The sequence below is a fragment of the Rhamphochromis longiceps genome, linkage group LG10, assembly GCF_057381845.1.
Source record: "Rhamphochromis longiceps isolate RC_006_pf linkage group LG10, R_longiceps_female_GT1.1, whole genome shotgun sequence".
Lineage (NCBI taxonomy): Eukaryota > Metazoa > Chordata > Actinopteri > Cichliformes > Cichlidae > Rhamphochromis > Rhamphochromis longiceps.
Window position 1 is genome coordinate 25,002,204 of NC_140566.1, and position 19,816 is coordinate 25,022,019.

The 19,816-nt window shown below is 37.8% G+C and overlaps 1 protein-coding gene across 1 annotated transcript; it reads right to left on the minus strand.

Moving 5' to 3' along the window:
• Positions 1-10,483: 10,483 nt before the first annotated feature.
• Positions 10,484-14,433, minus strand: irf1b (interferon regulatory factor 1b). Its single transcript, XM_085421088.1, has 10 exons — positions 14,306-14,433; positions 13,596-13,688; positions 13,016-13,115; positions 12,750-12,917; positions 12,571-12,611; positions 12,224-12,350; positions 12,019-12,120; positions 11,854-11,882; positions 11,543-11,666; positions 10,484-11,329 (listed from the first exon to the last, which is right to left on the minus strand). The coding sequence occupies exons 2-10, from the start codon at positions 13,680-13,682 to the stop codon at positions 11,220-11,222; spliced, it is 888 nt and encodes a 295-aa protein (XP_085277214.1). The 5' UTR covers positions 13,683-13,688; positions 14,306-14,433; the 3' UTR covers positions 10,484-11,219.
• Between the last annotated feature and the right edge of the window lie 5,383 nt (positions 14,434-19,816).

Genomic DNA, 19,816 nt, shown 5'->3' on the forward strand with positions numbered 1-19,816 from the left:
GTTAAAGAAACAAAGCCACTTGTGTAACGAGTGTGTTCTAGTTTAAAGCATCAGTGACCTACATTTTTACATTTGCACATTAATAAGAGCAGTTTGTTCCCAAGAAACACTTTGTCGTTGTTGGGGAATTCAATTTCTGCCAAAGTAACTGAACTCATGCAAGAACACCTTTAATTGCAAATGCCATGTCAATCATTTCAGCTTTTATGACGGTTCTACCATCATCCATTTGTGTTTTCTCTTCGGGCTGGTATGCATGTTACGCATTCGTTCCACCAGAGAGCTTAATCCTGACTTTAAACCGCACAAGCTGACATCGTCAAACCTGAAAATCCACCCGCTCTGGTTCGTTCCGTGTTACAGATGTTTGGCTTTTCTCCTTTTGTCTTCAGGCTTCAGGTACTAAAGATTTAATTAATCCAGGAGTACCACACCCCTGTTTAGTTAAAAGTTCATTTATTATTTCTAATATTTCTAAAAATGTGATTAACAAGGGCAAATTCTGTGCACACTGGCAGTAAGGTGGGTCATGATCAACACTGTTGCATAACAGCAAAAGGGTCATGATTTTAAAACTTTCGTGCTTTTTGCCTGTTCTTCCCATAGTGGAACACGTGCAAGATAGATTCTTGCTCTCAGGAGTTTCACTTCCTGGTTTAAATAAATAAACTTATAACTCATTCTAATCTGGCGCCTTTTTTTATAATGCAGAACATGCACAGTACAGGGTGGAGTAAAACGCAAGTGAATGATTTCATTAGTAGGCTAATCACTATTGAGTGTACATGTATGTAGCTATTTGTACAAAATCACTGTCATTTTAAATCAAAGCAATACAGAAGTAGAATTCATCTATCTGCAACATGCAACCTCTATTTTCTGCAAAGGCATGCAAAGCATGCTGGTGATTTTACAGCAGTTACAGTAGTGTTTATGAGACCAAACATTATGTTTTCTGGTGAGAATCTACACTGCTGAGAGGGGGATCAAATAACAACTGTGCAGCAACCGCAGATGCTAATGTTGGACTTCCTCAACGGCTACAGTAACCTAATTCTCACAATGAAAAGAAGCTCTATTGCGGCGTGATTATGTGAATACAAAACTTGACAATTTTTTACGTAACAACTTGATCCAGATTATGAGAAAAAACACATGACTTTTCCCTGAGGCAACTCTGCAAATTCTTTTGTGTACGGTGTGGGTTGTTTGACGCAAAGAATGTTCAAAACATTCGTCCTTTACAGAAACTCCGTATTATGTCTGTGAGTCAAATCACTATGTCTTTCATATGAATCACGGCTGATGATTTGAAAGAAAAGATAACAGAACTGGGGCAGTTAATTAAGCAAAATATGCATGGAGCTCATCATTACATGTCTGAATAGCTCCAACAGCAGATTTTCAGAGGCACGGTGTAATGAGAATTGGAAAAAAAAAAACAAAAAATGAAAACTAAGACATTCAACCTAGACGGTGAGGGAAGAAAGCTGACTGACTGTTGAATGACGCAGTTTCCTGTTAGAAAGTAACAAACACAGGGCAAAGAGTGACTTAATAGGTGGAGTATAAAAAGCTGCAAACACTGCAGCACTTTACCTCCTGTTGATACAGTCAAGCCCTATTTACTTATGATTTGCTCTTTGTTTGTTTTTTTTTATTAGGAATTATTTTATTTATCTTTTGATAAATTTGGAACCAGAATACGAGAATTATGGAAAAGGCTGTATTGTGCAATCAAAGGAAACCAACACAAGATGGCTTAAACTGTAGTATTAGTAATGCTAATGCTGTTTTTGTGTAGTATAATTCTACAGAGCCCACAAAAGGCCATAGTTTGGAGGTTTATTCTGGATTATTTCTGCATCCTTTGCAATAAATTTCACATGCCGTTTTATCAGTGTAAACAACATATTGTATTACACTCAGCCAGCAGTGCACCCACACAACTGCTACATGCAGTCAGTGTTACACTGTTTAGCTGCTGGGTCACACCCACAATCAAAACAGTCAGAGCTGTTAGGTGCATCTGTATGGTTTGATGTAATCACAGCTCTGAGAGTGGCCATGGACAAAGCTTGTGAACATGCTTCTATAATGTTATTTCTCTCTGTAACAGTGTAGACTTTTAGCTGTCTAAGCAGCCACAACAGTTGGTTCAGTGGCACATTCAGCAGCACTGGTTGATCTGTTGATAAGAATGAGTTTTAAATTTCTTTTAGTAATTTTTCTGTGAGGTCATGCAAATGTAATCCAGAAAATATAATTCAGTTAGTGACATTATGGGGGTTCCTTATCATTATAATGTATTTACCATCAGCTGTGTAGACAGTCATCACCTAATGGATGTTCACCCAAACTGTTGAATGGAACAAATACGTTTTAGCATGTCTTTAAAGAATGGTAGTTCATTCAGCACAAAAAAATCTCACCTCAAGCCATTTATTTTTAAAAAATAAGAAGTAGAAATGCTCTTAAAGGCACCAACATTACAAGCATCAATAATTCACGCTTTGATTCATGGTATCTGGCATGATACTTAAACAAGGAGTCTAGTGCACCCCCAGTAGTTACGCCAGGGATGGGGAACGCCAGGCCTCAAGGGCCACATCAAAAATCTGCAGGTTTTATATTTGCTCTGTATCCATAATTTAAAACACCACTACAATTTATGTAATTTATATAAGCATTCACCACCTGTAGGGCTATAGTGATTAAACATAAAAAAATGTTTTAGTCTCTATGGCCGGTGTAAATATTTATTAAAAGTTCTATTCTGCTCCTATTAAGTTTTAACATAAGGGTGGGTTATTTTTAGAGCGAGCTTCAAATGACCATCTGAGCAGCTGTGATTTTGACTAAGTCTACATTGGCTTCATTTATCTGCTCCAGTTTGCAGCTTTATGTTATGAGCGGTGGTGAAAAAACGTATATGTGCCTCCAAGTTATGAATTTGGTTGGGAGGATATTACTGAGTTCACCCACACCCACAGGGAAAAGTACTAGGAAAATGTCAATAACCTGCATAACCTACAATGTTTGCACTCGACTTGTGGTCAAACCATCTTGACCATCATAAAAGTCTTTTAAGCAGAATAAGATCATTTATTTCCTGGTCTCATTTTACTCAAATACACCACAAGCTTTCTGAGCCTCGGTGTGTGAGTGAGTGGTACAGCACAGATTCTGGCATTAATTAGGAAATATTTTTCAGATTGTCTTCCATCCTGAGCCTAAAAAAACATTTTGCCAATCTTTCTATTTACTTATTTTTATGTGTATTAAGCAGATTATTGAAAAGAAAGACAAAACGTCACACATATATTTATCTATATTCATAAGAATATGAACACTACAAAACTGGAAAAGCAGTAATCAGTGAGAGAAAAAGAGATAATGATCAAACATTGCCTAAATTCCTCACAACGGGTTATAGATGACAAAACAAGTTTCTGCACGCTGTCGTCGTATATCCTTCTGAAACATGGATAATTGTGTCTCTTATTTGCTTTTTTTACGAACCCTATATGCAAGACGGTCTCCTAAAAACTTTGAGCTGGGACAGCTAGAGTTTGTTTATCGACCACTAAAAAATCTTGGAGAATTTGCTGCAATGAAGTAAACCTGGAGATAAATAATTGTTTCATATAATTCACTATCAGACAGTGAGTTGTCATGCTTGTGCAATGGGACTTCCTGTGTTTGCGTTTCCTTGTGTTCATTATTGCCATAACATTAAATTTTCTAAAATTAGAATATTACGTATTCTATTTTCTACTGTACTTGTGAAACTAATTCAAAATATCTGGCTTTTACTCTTACTATACAGTCATAGTAAAAAGAATGGACACCCTTTTAAATTCAGGAGTCAATCAGGAGACCGTAAAAATTCATCAGGTCCTTACCAAATTTAAATAATATTAAATACAAACTCAGATTAACAACAAGACATATTACATCATGCCATTGTTTCACAACAGCGAAGCCAATGTGCAGACGCAGTGTGTGGAAAACTAAGCACAGCACATGGTTCAGTAGCTGGTAGAAAAAATTTTAGCTACTCGGTGCGACTCTATCAGTGTTTCACATCATTATGGAAGAATTTTGGCCCGCTCTTCTCTACAGCGTTCTTCAGTTGATTAAGATTTGCAGGCAAACTCTCTTAACGTCCCACCGCAGCATTGCAGTCCAACCAACGTCTGAATTTTACCTGAAGCAATGCAACATCTTGATTATTTTCTTTCTCATCTCTCACATTGTGGATTTGATGATGTGCTTGGGACCATTTTCCTGTTTTATGACCGAGTTTTCGGCCAGACTTTTGCTGTTTGCCTAACATTTGCCTACAGAATCACGGACTGCAACGTGGCCAATTTCTGTGGCTGCAAACCAAACCCAAATTATCACCCCTCGTGAAGTGTGCTATGAAGTGTTTTTCTGCTGATAAGCTTTGTATTTTCTAACTGTGGCACTGTACATTAGCGCCAAACATCTCCACGTTGGTCTCATCTATCCAAAAAACGTTTGTTCAGATGCAGCTTTGCAAACTTCAGCTGTGCTCCCAGGTTCTTTTTTCAGATAAGGCGGTTTCGCCTGGCAGCCTTTCCAAACAAGCCATACTTGTTCAGCCTTTGTTAAATTAACTGTCACAAACTTAAACATTGACGTCTTTCCTTTTTGATATCTTGAAACACACCTGAATACTCCAGACCAGCAAAATGCCACAACTTTAATTAATTAATCAAGCGCATTTGACTAGCAGCACCGGGCTGCAACTTGCCCTCTTTGGTTCTACAGTTCTAGTTTTTCACACACTGCTTCTGCATTTTGGCATGACAGCATGTTATGCTGCATGCTTTTTAGTTCATCTGAGGTTTCAGTTAAATCATATTAGAACCTGCTAAGAATTGGTTTATTTTTATTGATTTCACAACAACTGCTGCTTCGCTGTAATATTAATAACTGTTAATGTTTGAGTGATATTAGTCTTTGTCACAAGACTGAAAATCCTAGGGAAATGCCAAGCCAGCTTGATTTTACCCTGCTGGTTATTGTGGTATGCATGTGTCTACAAGTGCTTTGAGGAAGTAACTTCACAAACACATCTGTGTCGTTAAAAAAAAAGAAAGAAAGAAAAGAGAAAAAACAACTTTGGTTGAGCTTCACTCAAAAGTGGTTCAGGATGAAGCATCATTAAAATTAGCACAAAACAAGTCTAATGGTTATACTTGTTAGGTGGAAAGCACCAGAGATTCACCAAGTGTATTACCAACACATACAGTCCCCTCCCCCCTCGGCCCTCTCTTGCGGTTTTTGCATGTTAGATCTCTTCATGGCCGTGTCATCTATGTAGGGAGGAACAGTTTTGCATCGTCTGCATCCCTCCCTGAGTGCTACACCCTTTCCTGGCCGTGGGACAGTGTTAACGCCTATATTTCTTTAGCACGTGATCGGAATTTTAAGCACATTTTAGTGTTTATCTTTTTTTTAACATCCCAACACAAACCATTTTCTCTTGGCAAGCACATTTCCAATGTGCTCTCCAAAGGTGGACCAAAGAGCTTATTTATCTTATTTTGCACCTGATGTGGCTCTTATGGTTGCCAGTGAGTCATCGCCTGAAATTTTAGGGTATTACAGCCAGCCATGGCACCAGTTTGCTTTTTTCAACAGACAGAGTTTGTGGCCTCAATCTGATGTATGTTAGATTAATGTTGTATTAACTTTATCTACATTTGTGCAGCTTAAAACAGAAGCGAAACATGAATTGTGTTCATTTTTTGCACATCTTATTGGTCACTTTTTACACACAGACTTTATATACTTTGTAATAAATCAGCCAGGTTTTAGATTAGGCTGAAGTTTCTCCTGAACTCTCATATTTATCCAATGATTCCACACATTCATTCGAACAGTCACAAGCAATTTTTTTCAGCGTTATGTCAAAACCATCACTTCTCCTTCAGCTGCCTTTCACTGGTCTGAATCATCACTGTGCCACAGTGCTCCTAAAATTGTTAAAATTAAACCAATTAAATTAACTAATTAAAATATCTGCCATCTGGTGCTTCTAGAGTTGTCTTGAATAAAAGCATTTTTGCCAAACGTGTGTCAAAATTTAAGGTTAGATCACAAAAATTTCAAGTTAGCTCTTCAATTTTGAGTCATTTTCTCAGACGTCAAAATTTTGACATAATAAGCTTAATTTGGTCTTATGTATTGAAAAAATGTTTTTCAGTGGCAGAAACAAGCTTCCATACCCTTGACAGTCAGTGGTATCAACATTTTATTGAAACTGACTGTGCTTCTGTGACATATTTAAGCTTTTCTAAAGGGATAACAAAGAGAAAAAGCATTTATTTAAGAACTGCAGACAATAAAGAGAACCGCATGCTTTAGACAAAATCACAACTAAACTAAAAATGCACAACCTTCCCACCTGGTGATTCACTACTGTTTTTTTCCTCTTTGTATGCACGATGCACTTTCAATTAATTCTGGTAAATCTATGTTTAGACTGGGGTCATGTTAACAATCCATTAAGATTTGTCTTATATTCAACAAGATCATCAAGGTCAACATGATGTTTTGGTCAACAATTGACAGAAAGTTTTACATTTTCCACTTTTATTACGTAAACAAAGTATATAAGAACTAGCAGAACAAACAAGAGGTCATGTGTTGCGATAGCACGAAGTGAATTATGTAGTTACGCTCGTATATAACAAGTAAGAGTCGTTAATGATCTGTCATACTGGCAAGATAAGAACGCCATTTTTTTCCATTGCCTTTCACCCAAATATTTTTGTAGAGAGATCGATTAAGTCATTTGCTGATATTTAATTATGTTAGTAAAAAGCCAACATGACTTTCAGAAGATAAGCTTCATATTTACCCGTACTTTCCGGGATATACCCGAGATGTAGAGATAGACGCTCATGTTAACAGAGATACGCAGGGTTTGTGAAATGAAGCAGCAACATCCTTCCAAAAGAATGTTATAACCGTTTAACTAATGCATGTACAATGTTCCTGAATAAGTATATATTTTAAACAAAATAAACATGTTCCAAACTTTTTTCACTTCATATTTATTACTAATCATTTAAACAAATGTTACCAAACAATGCAATGTATGCTTCACACATACTCTATCTGCATAAATAAAAAAAATAATTATGCTCAAATTATGTCTAGTATATATGAAATGGGTTTCAACCAGTCAAATAACAAATAAACACTTTACACTTTGTTAAAATGTGTTTTAAAAGAACAAAGGGGACAAAATAATATATAGAAAATACAAATAAATCCCCTTAAAAGTAAATACTGCCCAGAGAGTGAGCTGCTGTGGTGTAGGTTTGCGTTTGTTAGAAGGTAGTGCGTCTTGTTTGTGTGCTTCGAAAGCAGCAAACTTGATGTTCAGCATGGGTGTCCTGATAAAATCAGCACCTATTCAGCTCAGTTTACCAAATTGTAAATAAATAAAAGAATATTTGGTACATTCACAGTTTGGAAATAATATTCAACTAATGATAATTAGTCCACTCTAAACAGGTCTCTACACTGTAATAATGTGTAACTTTTTGCCTGTATAATCAGCATTAGATTCACCACTTTCTTACTGAAACCTTTCAGTTCTTGATACATTATAAAGTGATTCCTTAAATTATGTGTCTGCACCGAAACTGGAAATTTTGTGGGTAGGAAACCTGAATAAAAAGGGTACAAATCTTATATAACCAGTCACCCTGACGTTTGTTGGTTAAATGCTAACTAATTGCAAAGGCAATTTAGCTTACCAGCTTGTGTAAATTGGACTGAATGCAACATAGATACTGTTCCTTGTTGTACCGGGGAGCTAATAGTGTCAGGAGTCCCAGCAGAAAATCTAGGTTCAAATGCATAACAACGCATTACTTACACCATATCTGCCTCTTGCTAAATGCTTTTTCTTATTTGCCTTGACTTGTCATTGCGCCATCTTTGACCTCTAAGTGTTTGTTTTGCCATTACAAGGTTTATGTTGGTACTAAGCAGATGCCATTATTTCTTTTTTGCTATTCCTGCTGGTTCAAATCATCTTTTCATCATTTAGAGACTGAACACAACGACACCAGTTAAATTCACGTGGACATGATTTAACATGAATAGTGCCTGCATGACATAACTGGCAACATGGAAAAGATTCTTTGTGTTGTCGGTGTTTATACATTAAGTTAAATAGAGTCAATGTATGCCATTTATGTTGGACGTTTGCCTTAAGATAAGCTGGAATTGTATTTAATCATTATTCTTTGTTCTCTCTCTCCCCCTTTTTGTTTGTTCGTTTTCTTTGTTTTGTTTTGGTCTTGGTGTTTTTCAAAGGATGATCTTCAGTGGATCAAAAGTAGCCCTGGCATGGTTCACCTCTACATCGAAGATCAGACAAAGGAAGGACAGAGTCTGATGGTTGTCTATCGACAAAGGAACTATGCCTTCAGCAAAGAAGGAAACAGACAAAGACATGTCTAGAAAAATATATGTTCATTTCAACATACAGAAAAATGAAGTCTGCAGTCTGTGCTTATAGTTTCACATCTTTTTTTGCGTGTATGTGTGTGTGTGGTTTATTTCCCAGATGGTATTCCAGTCTCGGGTTTGAAACCACAGAAGCTCGCACACCCTCTTTGTATCTTCATGGTGTAGCTTTTGACTGTTTAAAACACGATGTGTTTAAACTTCTGCTGCTGATGCCGTATTGTCGCGGGACTTCGTACTCGCAAAAAGTCATGAACTACAACATCGTAAACCGAACAAAAGGTGTTATGCATGAGCAGCTGTCATCGGGGGGTGTCATCAACCTGACCTCTTTTGGATTAGTTAATGATTATTTGTTTATTATGTAGTCGAGTTGTTGCGTGACACCTCGCGTGTAGCCATTTTTTTTAAAATGACAATTTTAAAAATGACAAATTTAAAAAAAATTAACAATCATGTTCTTCTACTATGTTTTGGACAGCATCACTACATAAAGTTATTTTGTGCTTTTTTTATTATATTATACTATATTATAATTTCCTATACTTTATCTAGTCATTAATGTCGGTAACTGCACTAACAGCTGCAGGTCATTTTTACAGGTGTTTGATTTCAAAGGACTAAGGAAACATTGTTGTATTTCCGAACTCCCATTGAACTACACTTTTATACGTTTATCAGCACGTTGGAGGCCATAGCAGCTGTCACAGGGTGAGAGGTGGGGTACATTCTGGAAAAACTGTCAGAAGCTTTTAAGATAACTGTAGATTTTGGAATCACCTGTAATTGTTTCTAATTGATTGCACATTAGAAGCAGGTGAGTGTTAACATAAATGTTCATTTATACATTTTTTGTAATAAAGTGGAATAAAAACACATACTGGAGTCTTGTGAGATTCAGTTTTTCATATTGTGACTTGTGAGATGCTGTTTGTGGATATAGCTGTCTCTGCCTCTCTGCTGAAAAGTGAATAATTGTGCAGGTATTCCTTCAGTTGTTTGGATGAAACCTCAGTGAATCATTTGAAAGGCGTGATTATTGATGCTTAAGCTGTAAACACAATGTTTTGAATTCCTTTTGTGTTCGTTGTGCCTCGGGAAAAGAGAGTAATCACGTCACAAGAGCCTTCATCAAGAAAAAAGATCAAAGCATTATTTATATATTAAAAAAAACGTATGCACATAATAAATGACATGAAGTAATTTACAATACACATAAAGACTAAATTACTCTTTTTTCCCTTTGACATAACCTACATAACCTCTATTAAATCTGGAAACTGGATTGAAAGCAGGAGCTGAGAAAATCTCATTGTTATCCACAGAAAAGTCAATGACTACAAAAAAAGTTTGAACACATTAAGTGTACATTTGAAAGTAATTTTTAATTTAAAACGTAAACACTTCAAAGCTTATTCCATAGTTTTTATGTTTAAACAAATGAGCTTTCTCATTGAAAACCCTTCACCTGCCTCAAATGAAGTCACATGATTTACTGTAAAGCAAGGCTTTTCAGGTCCCAAAGAAAAGCATGGCTATTATCTCGTTTTCATCTCTAAGGATGTTTGACGAGTCTACTTCAACAGTCTGGACTAACCTGAAAACATACACGAGATAAAAGTAAAGAATCCCATTTGTGGGGTCTCCTGCAGTAACAGCTCCTTGTCAACGAGCCAGTTTAGAGTATGTATAGCGTGCAAGTGGGTATATTTTGCAATGACACTATTTCCTCAAACTGTCTGGGGATTATCGGGGGAACCCGAGATGAGGAAGAAAAAAAACTGATGCAACTATTCACAGTACCACATACCACAACTTTTTTTTCTGCTCTTGAGGCTCAATGATTTAAATTGCAGAAATACATCATTAACTGCATGCTGTGATCATTTAGACCAGCGTGATTAGAATTCTTCAAAATATTTTAGAGTTTATTGTTGCTAGTTCTAATTTAAGTTTATTAACTTGCTCAAAGAGATGTTACAAATAGATGTTTTTTTACACAAACATGACCTACAAATGATCAGTTTCATAACAGGAGACCATTTAAAACCACTTGCTATAGGAATGAAAAAACAAAAATTATTTTATATGTTTCATATTTTGTTTATTTTATTAAAAAAACACGCGCACACATTACTATTTACAATATAGAAAAGCTTTCACCTGTTGTTGGGCTGTTTGTCGACAAGATGTAAAGATGCATATAATTCACTGGTACATATAACGGAAAAACAAAGAAAAAAAATATGTGATTTTTTTTTACACTGTACATTAACTAACTTTCACAAGCACTGAGTGCGAGCATATCTGCAAGATGAGGTTAATGACAACTATCTTGTAATTGTCAGAGGTTGTTTAAGATAATGGAATTACCATGCCTGAGCTTAACAGAGAAAAAAACGAGCAGCATGGTGCCTTGAACCAGCCAAAACTATAAACAATGTTGAGCATGTGAATTCCTTTTACACAGCAGTGCGCTTTATAACTTCTGTTCACAACTTCACATATGGGATGAGAGCAATGAGGGTGGCTCTGCAAACTGCTTCCAAACATCAAACACACAGTAGAAGTCCGGATGGTGGGATGGTGTCCTAGCGAAGGGATGATTTAGCTGAGAGGTGAGCTCTGATGGGAGAAGATTTCAGGAGCTTCTTAAAAGTCCAGTGTAAAAGAATTGTCCTGTCATGTCCTTTACTTTTTTAAAGCAAAAGTGGGATCTGTTGGCAAAAGCTGTTCCAGAATTCATCTGTGGAATTTGGGATGTCTGCAAGAGTTGTGTACTGTGGCCGTGTGTCGTCTACATCGTCGACTGCAAAACAAAGAGCGAAATCCAAGGTCAGTTAAACCAAGTCATGTGACTTAAAACTGATAGCATTATTTTGATTGCTAATGTAATATACAACAAAATCTAACCATATTCATTGATGTTGACTAAATTCTACAATTAAATTCTTAAATTGCTGGCATGGACTGTGGTGTTTAAGCAGCAGCTACATGACAGCTTCCAACTAGCAACATTTACCTGATGAAGACTCACTCCACTGGCTCCCTGGACTGGTGCATGGTTCATTGCACAGGAACCCCTTGTCGTCTAAACTGCTTGTTGTCATCCAGTGTGAAGTTTCTTTCTCCAGTTTTCTGCAAATCTGAAAGAGTAACACTGGATTGAGTATGGCTATATTTGGCCCAACTAGTTTTTCAACACAAAACATGCTTATTAGTGTTTTGGGTATTATTGCATGAGCCAAACCAAGCAGAATAAGACAAACATGGGTATTCCTGTCAATGAAATGTTGCTTTCTAACTAGGGTAAGACCTGTAGGTTATGCTTACCTCAATAATATCTTCTGGACAGTCGTAGTCTGCACGATCACAGCGATGAGAAGGGGAGAAAAACAGAAAGGAACATGAGTATTTAAGTTTCTATTTAAGTTGAATTATTCCAAGCTAAGCCAAAGTCATTTACTAGCAAGTATGAGCTATGTGTTGTTGTCTTACCGGAGCTGTGATCAGGTGAAACCTGAAATCTGTTGATGAAGGAGTCAGGGCCAATCTCAACTGTTGAAGACCAATCAGGAACCTCAGTTGGAAAGAAGTAATCTGCAAAAATGGCAAACAAACGTATTGAGTACACTTTGACTTTTAGATTCAAACACACTGTTTATCTGAACATTTTCGGTACAGATTTTTCAAACTTGCTCACCTGGCTGTTCTGTCTGCACTGTGCTGTCAACTCTGTTTTCTTGTGTGCTTTCTGGCACCAGTGCAGGGATGGGAGACTGAGTGTCACTGTAGCTGTCTTCCCTCTCTTCCATCTTAACCACTGAATTCTGCAAGAACAAATCAAAGAGAAATTAAGTGAGATGTTTGAAATGAAAATCGAGACATTCAAATCCATATGTGTATGTCTGTTTCCTGCACAGCTACGAAGTAGCATTATTTTACAAAGCTATACATTCAGTATCTAGATCAGTGTAAATGAGGAATATTTTGAGTATGCTATTTAAAAACAAGTGTCACTAGAGCTATAGTAACAGTGATAGCATTTACCTTCTTCCTTCCCTTCGATTCCCTTGATTTAGTCCGTTTATCTGTGCAGAGGAAAGAAAAACATTTTGGTCACTTACTTTCTTTACCACTGAGACTGTAGAGCACATGAATTGAAGATACTGAGCACAATGTTAATTCGCCAAAAAGAACAAACGTTCATTTCCTGTCAGTTTTCTCACCTTTAGATTTTTGACTAGCAGGCAGCATCCTGAAGACGCGCATAGCTTGGTGGCCTTTGTTAATGCTTTTGTCTTTCACCTCCTCAATGTCAGGCAGTGAGTTCATTGCACAGCGGAAGTTGGCTTTCCATGTCTTGGGGTCACAAACTTGGCCCTCTGAATATTTCCCTGTAAAATGCATTGGCACATGCTAGTTTAGTACACTTCCTCATCCTGTAAAGAAGAGTTGTTCTGAACAGGTGGCAGGCTTATTCAGGCTTTCTCACCTGTGTGTTTGGCCCACTCTTTGAACAGACATGCATCTTTGTCCACCTCCCAGCCATGTCGAGCTGCATGCTTCCAGGGGATGGAAAACATTGTTTTCTCCTGGGAAATATAATAATTTTTATATATATTAAGTTGGATCGTGGGTAATTGCGCTTACTGAGAGAATGTAATGTGTTATCTCCCAAGCAGAAACCAAGCTTCCGTTCAGCTACCTCATCGTGCCTATTTTCACCTGTTTGAAGTGCCACAGGCATAGCTGTGAAGTGGCTTTAACTATAGCACGCCTCAAAGTAACACTGCAACACTAAGACCCATCCCAAGCTAGTGCTTCAAACCAGGTCAATGTTTGTAACACGCTAATACTGTATGCACAGCAAGGGGACAACTCAGCATCAATAAAAACATGTGCAGCTTTGCAGAAATCACTTCCCTGTCTCATGGGGAGAGGCATCAATCCTACAACAAATAGATTTCCAAATATCTATTCCTGTACTCTGAATTATCATTACTTATTTGCAGGCAGTTCCTATTTACATGAACCAGTTCACTGTATTATAATAGGATAAGAAAGCTTCTCACCTTGTCAATCCAAGCCAGACCCCAAACTGTATTGGATTCGATCATCTTCTCCAGCCATGGCCTCATTCTCATCCTTGACACTGGCATGTTTGCCTAAAAAAATGCAGCAGCAGAAGAAAGTTTAGAGAAATGCTGTAATGCAGCGTGTGAAGCGCAGCGGTAAAAGGAAATAAACTCCCGCATCTCAGCCCCGGCTTAGATTTACTACTGCTTCTTTGCTGCGCGGGACAGAAGAGTTCATGGCCAGGGCAATCAGCGCGCTCAGGGAGGTGTTTACGTGTAGGAGTCAACGTTAGTTTAGAAAGGTTGGAAGGAACAAGAAGAAAAAATAACTAAAAATAACTCATGCAGTTATGCAGTTATTTTTATTAATCCTGTAGCGCAAAAGTTTAAAAATCTAGAATGGTAAGCGAATATTCCCCCCCTAAAAAAGGTTTCTTAATTCCTTAGAGCAAACGAGCGCAACTCAACACAGGCTTGGCAAAAATGTCACAGAATTAAAAAATTCGAGTTTGAAATGTGCATTAAAAACTTTGCATCTATTTGCATGTTATTTAATTCAATGTTCATTCTCAAACACACAGCGTGAGAGAAAGACAGACTCCTAAAGTAATAATAGATCATATTTCTTTCAAAGAAATCATCCCAATAACATCATTTAGCTTTTAAAAAATAGAGCAGGGATGTTAAATTGATATCACTATACTTACAGATTAATTTGCTTTGTGATTCCAGGAGGAAAAAAATGCAACAATAATCCCGTTGGTTTAAGAAAAGCTTCTTCTCGTCTTTAAGTGTTCCACTTGTAAACGTTTTCTGAGTACAAGTGAGTACCGACAGCTTCGTGTGCAGAATTTATACACAGCCACTCCAGTGGCGGGTATTCCCCGGCAGGAGGCTTGGTGCTATAAAAAATGTCCTCAGTAAAAAAAAAAAGTGAGAGGTGTGTTTATCAAGCCTTTGAAAATGTATTGGTTATTTGACGATAACCTTGTAGTTGTTTACAGTAGCTACTTTATTAATGTCATATCTGCATATTTGCGCATTACCACCCTGTTATAACTAAAAAAAATACAATTTGAAGGTTTATTATTGAATTGACTGAAAGTCCTCTTTTAATAGGACTGACCTTTTTTACAGTGTGTTTGGAGCATGCGCTGTGATCCTTTGCTTCAGCAAGTAGCAAAGGATTTCCGAGAAATCACGCTGTTGAGAGCTAGAAGGAAGTTAAAAAAACAACACGCGTGGAATACAGTTGATTGCTGCACGTAGACTAGATCATCAAATTAAATGACCCAACTCATGTGTCACTCGAGTTTCTTTCCCCGCTCCCTCCTTTGTAAGCTATTCACCTTACAGATAGTGCTTTGTGCAAATAGTGCAAATATTTGCAAATGGCAAATTATATTTAACTCACATTAAGATTTGACATTAAACCCTAACAGCCGACTTGTTATATTATCGCAACCTGTTATGCACCGTATTTCGATTATAGTGATCATAATAACGCATTCTTATAATAATTTTGCTTTGGAGGTTGTGCAAAGTTAACACTATTAAAGTCTGAGAGCGCGTGCATTCATTTCCAAAGCACGCGCGCACGCATTCGTCTTCCACAAGCCAAAAGTCTCCCCCACAGTCTGGCATGACAAACATGTGCATGGGACCAACCCTTTAGTATAAACAGCGACCTGCCTGAGAATTCAGGCATTTACAAGAAATGGTGTAGCAATTTTCAATGGCCGCTGGGGGCAGTGTGATACCGGCTTGCTGGGCGCATGGATATGGGTCATGCAGACTGAACTCTTGTACTGCCTTGACAGCGGGAAAAGAGAGCGGCATCGGACGATGCGGAAGCAGCAGCAGCTGTTTATCTGCAAATACAGGACCTGCGGAGCGTTTTACACAACACATCCTGCATGGGCGCGCGCTCGCAGCAATATCAAGCATTCGCGAAATTCAACGTAATGAAACAACGGGCACAAAACTGCGGGGGTGAATAGAAATATGGCAATCATTCATATCGTGTGTCGTAAATATCGACTCAGTCTCTTAGCTTGATTGCATCAAATACACGCTGAAGGTCATTGTAGTTATAATCGTGTGAGTTCACTTGGAGGGAAATTTGGCAGAGTGAATAGAAATATGACCATTAGTAACCTGTATCCTGAATTTCGGTGCTTAAAAATAGCGTAACTGCACCCGCAGGTCTTTTTATGTAACGGGGTGAGTTCACTTGGAGGAAAATTGGGAAACCCCACACATGAAGCTTTGTCTCAGATAATGTATCTGTCCATTTAGGGGCTTCCCGTGTGGTGTGGCGAGTTCGCGTGCTCGCGCATGCTTTACGTGACGCTCGCCTGCGCGTACCCGCGAGGGAATTGCAGGGAGTTTTTCCCGCGGAGTTTTCACCGGTAGCGGGGGTCTGTGGGATTTCCCAAACGAATACAGAGATCTGGATTGGAAAAGGGAAAGTCATCCCGTTTTTCCCACCGATTCTTCTTCTTTCTTTTTTGGCAGGCAGCCTGTGTGCCAGTGTGCAAAGAAACAGGTGAATTATAGGAATTCACTGCAGCTGGCATGAAACAAAACCAGCACCAGCATCATCATAGTTTAGTTAAGAGAATCACTTTAAAAACAAATTTAAAAAAAAAATAATGTTAAGTTTTTAAGGATCTTTAAAATTGTGCAGCGTTATTATGCAATTGATGTGAACCAATTTTTCTAACCCGCATATATATATGTGTGTGTGTGTGTGTGTGTGTGTGTGTGTGTGTTCTTATTTAAAATCCATTATACCTGAAAATACATAACTACAACATGACAGTTACCTGGTTCATCAACCTAGCCCCTATACCTCACCTTAATTCTGAAACAGGCTTTCAGCGAACACCAGTGACTGATTAAAACACTTGACTGTCTGTTTCAAACTGCATCCAATGTGATTTCACTCCCAACTGACCAAATTCCTCTAAAATCTATTGCACTCTGTGCTTACCCCGAGCTAGTCTGGACATTAAGGTCACCTACATGCAGCAAGAAAATGTAATTTAAGGCTCTAGTCACCAATCTCGCCTTAGACTCACCTTTTGACAGCTTACCTACACTGGAGCGATTCAAAGCCTTCCTTCAACTTTAGCCAAAACGTTAAACTGAAGGTGCAAGTTTTTCTTCAGCTTTTATAATTGTGTTTGTTTCACCGGCAAATCCAGTTTGCTTGTCTTTTGACTGCAGTCAAAAGACTTAACTGTGAAGACTGTTCTGTCTCAGGTGATTGTTTTCTTCTGCTTCTTTTCTCACATGAGTAATCTTCATGTCAACTACTCCCAATTGTCACCTTCCAAAGGACATGCAGATCGCAGTTCTTTTTAGTGGGATAACACCTGTATACTTTACTTAGCACCTGCAAATTAAAGTATTATAGGTATATAATAGAAGGCAATTAAAGTGGGGGAGAAAAATAATATAAAGATATCTTGCCACTATTTGGTAAGGGAGGATGAGTTTCTATACCAGCAGACATGAGGAAGCATGTTGGCTTTCCAAGATCAGCCTAAAACTCAGCCCTCAGGTCAACTACTCAAGTTTCACCCAAACAGGCCTCCTGAATCTGTTTCACACAGTGGAGCTTTATAGAGTTTAGCACCCCCATCAGGCCAGTCGCTGTACTGCTTGAAAGAAACATGTTACATCAGACTTTGTAGGCATTCAACAGTTGATTTGGAATTTCAAATTATAGTTTAAGTATAAAAATAAATCAATGACTAAGAAGTGATGCAAGCAGTACTCGGAGCCTTTGCTCTGTTGCCAATACAGTGTACTTTCAAAGGTGTCCCCAATATTACTGCTTCAAATGTTGTATATTCTGTAAATTCCTAGGAATTCCTATTTTTGATATCAAGTCATCCTAAAATGTTTCAAAATTTGAGGGCCGTGAGTCATATGACAGGAAGAAAGAAAAGCTGTCTTTAGCGACACACTGGATTCATTGTTCAGACTTTACTCCTTCCCTTTTTGTGAAATAGTCAAACGTTTTGCCTTTCAGGGCCTCCAACAGTTACATGAACTAAACATTTTTAGAAATTGTGTTGGGAGGCAACTCTCATGTTGAGCTGCTTTTATCTGAACTTGATCATTTTCAGAAACATGACAGGGGAGCCCCACTAGACTTCTTTTTTTTTTTTTTTTTTTGCAGTGTATTCTATGTGATAATCTTCTGTATAGGTTATGTACCACAGGTTTTTAAAGTGGCTGTAAATAAACCATTGCTTTAAAATTCTTTACTTAATTCAACTATCATAGCCAACTCCAGACTGATTTCCAACCAGGGGCGGATCTATAGGGGGCCAAGGGGGGGCAACTACCCCCCTGCTGTAGAGAGCCCCCCCTCCAAACTCTTACTGGTAAATAATACTGATAAAAATTAATTGCTGGTTTGTCCAAAAGGCTCTTATAGCCTTTGTTTTCTTTGAAGAGATACAATAAACAGTTTTAAAGTGTTTTTGTGGATATTTTGTTTACTTCATTTCAGGGGCGATTTTAGCCCATTTTTGGTAATGGGCTAAAATCAAAATGAATCAAAGCACCCCCAAAGATTTCTTACTTTTCTGACAATATTTGCTGTTTGTGTGACACACTACTGAAAATGTAAAAAGCATACAGTACTTGGTTGAGACGTAACATTTTAACAACAAAAGTATAGATACCCCCCCCCCCCCCCCCCCCCAAAAAAAAGAAAAATGGTTTGTTCCAGCTCGCCTCTGAAAATGTGTTTTCTGATGATATTTGCTACCCTACAATCCGTCCTGCTCTGTAGTAAAATCAGCAACATTTGACCGCCCTGTTGCTCCCATTGAAATTTATACAGCCTATTTAAAATCTAAAACTTATAATTGTCCGTAGCCTGCTGTTGTTGCCACTGTCCTGTTTGAAATGGAATGAGAGAAGCTGGTCATTTTGTCATATGTGCATGTGCCGATATTAAGCCCAGGAGCCACATTCAGGTACAAATGTAAGAACAAATGATCCGTCAATAAAGGATAATGTTGGATCAGTGTTTCAATATTTATATCTTTTATTAGATGTACATGTGGTTTGGTTATTTGCCTTTTGGTTGAAAGTACACTGAGAAAGGACTTTTTTTATTAGTGATCTTAATAATATTTTTTTTTCATATCAATGTAATTTTTTCATCTAATTGAATACCATCTATTGTGATTGTCAGTCCAAAGAGGGAGAGAGGAGGAAAGAGGGGAATGTGAGGAGAAAGTACAAGGTCAGGAAGAACCAGGTAAGAAAACAGACAGGGAATAGTGACAGGCACAACAGAAACTGTTAAACTGCTTCAGAGAGTTGACCACCAAAAGTGATAGACAGATTTGCCAACTTCAAGGTGAGGCGACATAGGTTAAAATAAAAGAAAAAAATCTGCAGAGCCATAGTAGTATCTGCAGTAAAGATCTTTTCATACATTGTATACATTGTACCATAGGCAAAGTTGGAGTGTATTTTTATATATCTGTACTGTATTATACATACACATTAAAAGTGAACCTCTGTCCAAAAAATACACTCAGTTTACTTCTCATTTACTATGAGCATCATTTTCCCCCAGTAATTAAGGTTAGGATATGTATTTTTTTAATCCAATCCATTCTTCATTTGCAGCATTTAAATAACCTTTATCTGATTTGATGGTTTTGTTACAGACTTTAAAAAAGTGTTTTGCTTTTCTTTCACAAATGTGGGGATTCAATTGTGTTAAAATGTACAAAACAATGATGTCATGTTTTGTGACGAGGACCCAGGCACAGAGAGACTTGATGAATTTAAGAATCTTATGATTTAATAAAGAAATTTACAGACTTGCACAGAGATGGTAAAATTATGATGACTAATAACGGAGATGAAGACAACAGACAATGAGGACAGGTTTAAATGCACTAAGGAGACACTCAGAGGGAACTCAGGACAACTGGAGACATTTAAGGATGCAGGGACTGACAGAAACAGGGAAGAAGTCTCATTGTGACGAGTAAAGTTTATGTTGCCTGGCTGGGCAGCTCTCTGGGTGCTCAGCACCCCCAAAGCTCTGATCCTAAAATCAGCCCTGCTTCATTTACATTTCGGTGATTTTCACATATACGTCACAGAAGAGGTATGTGCCACCCTGCCTAGACCGCTTGCCCCTCCTTGTCCATTGTTTCCAACCTTCCTTTAGT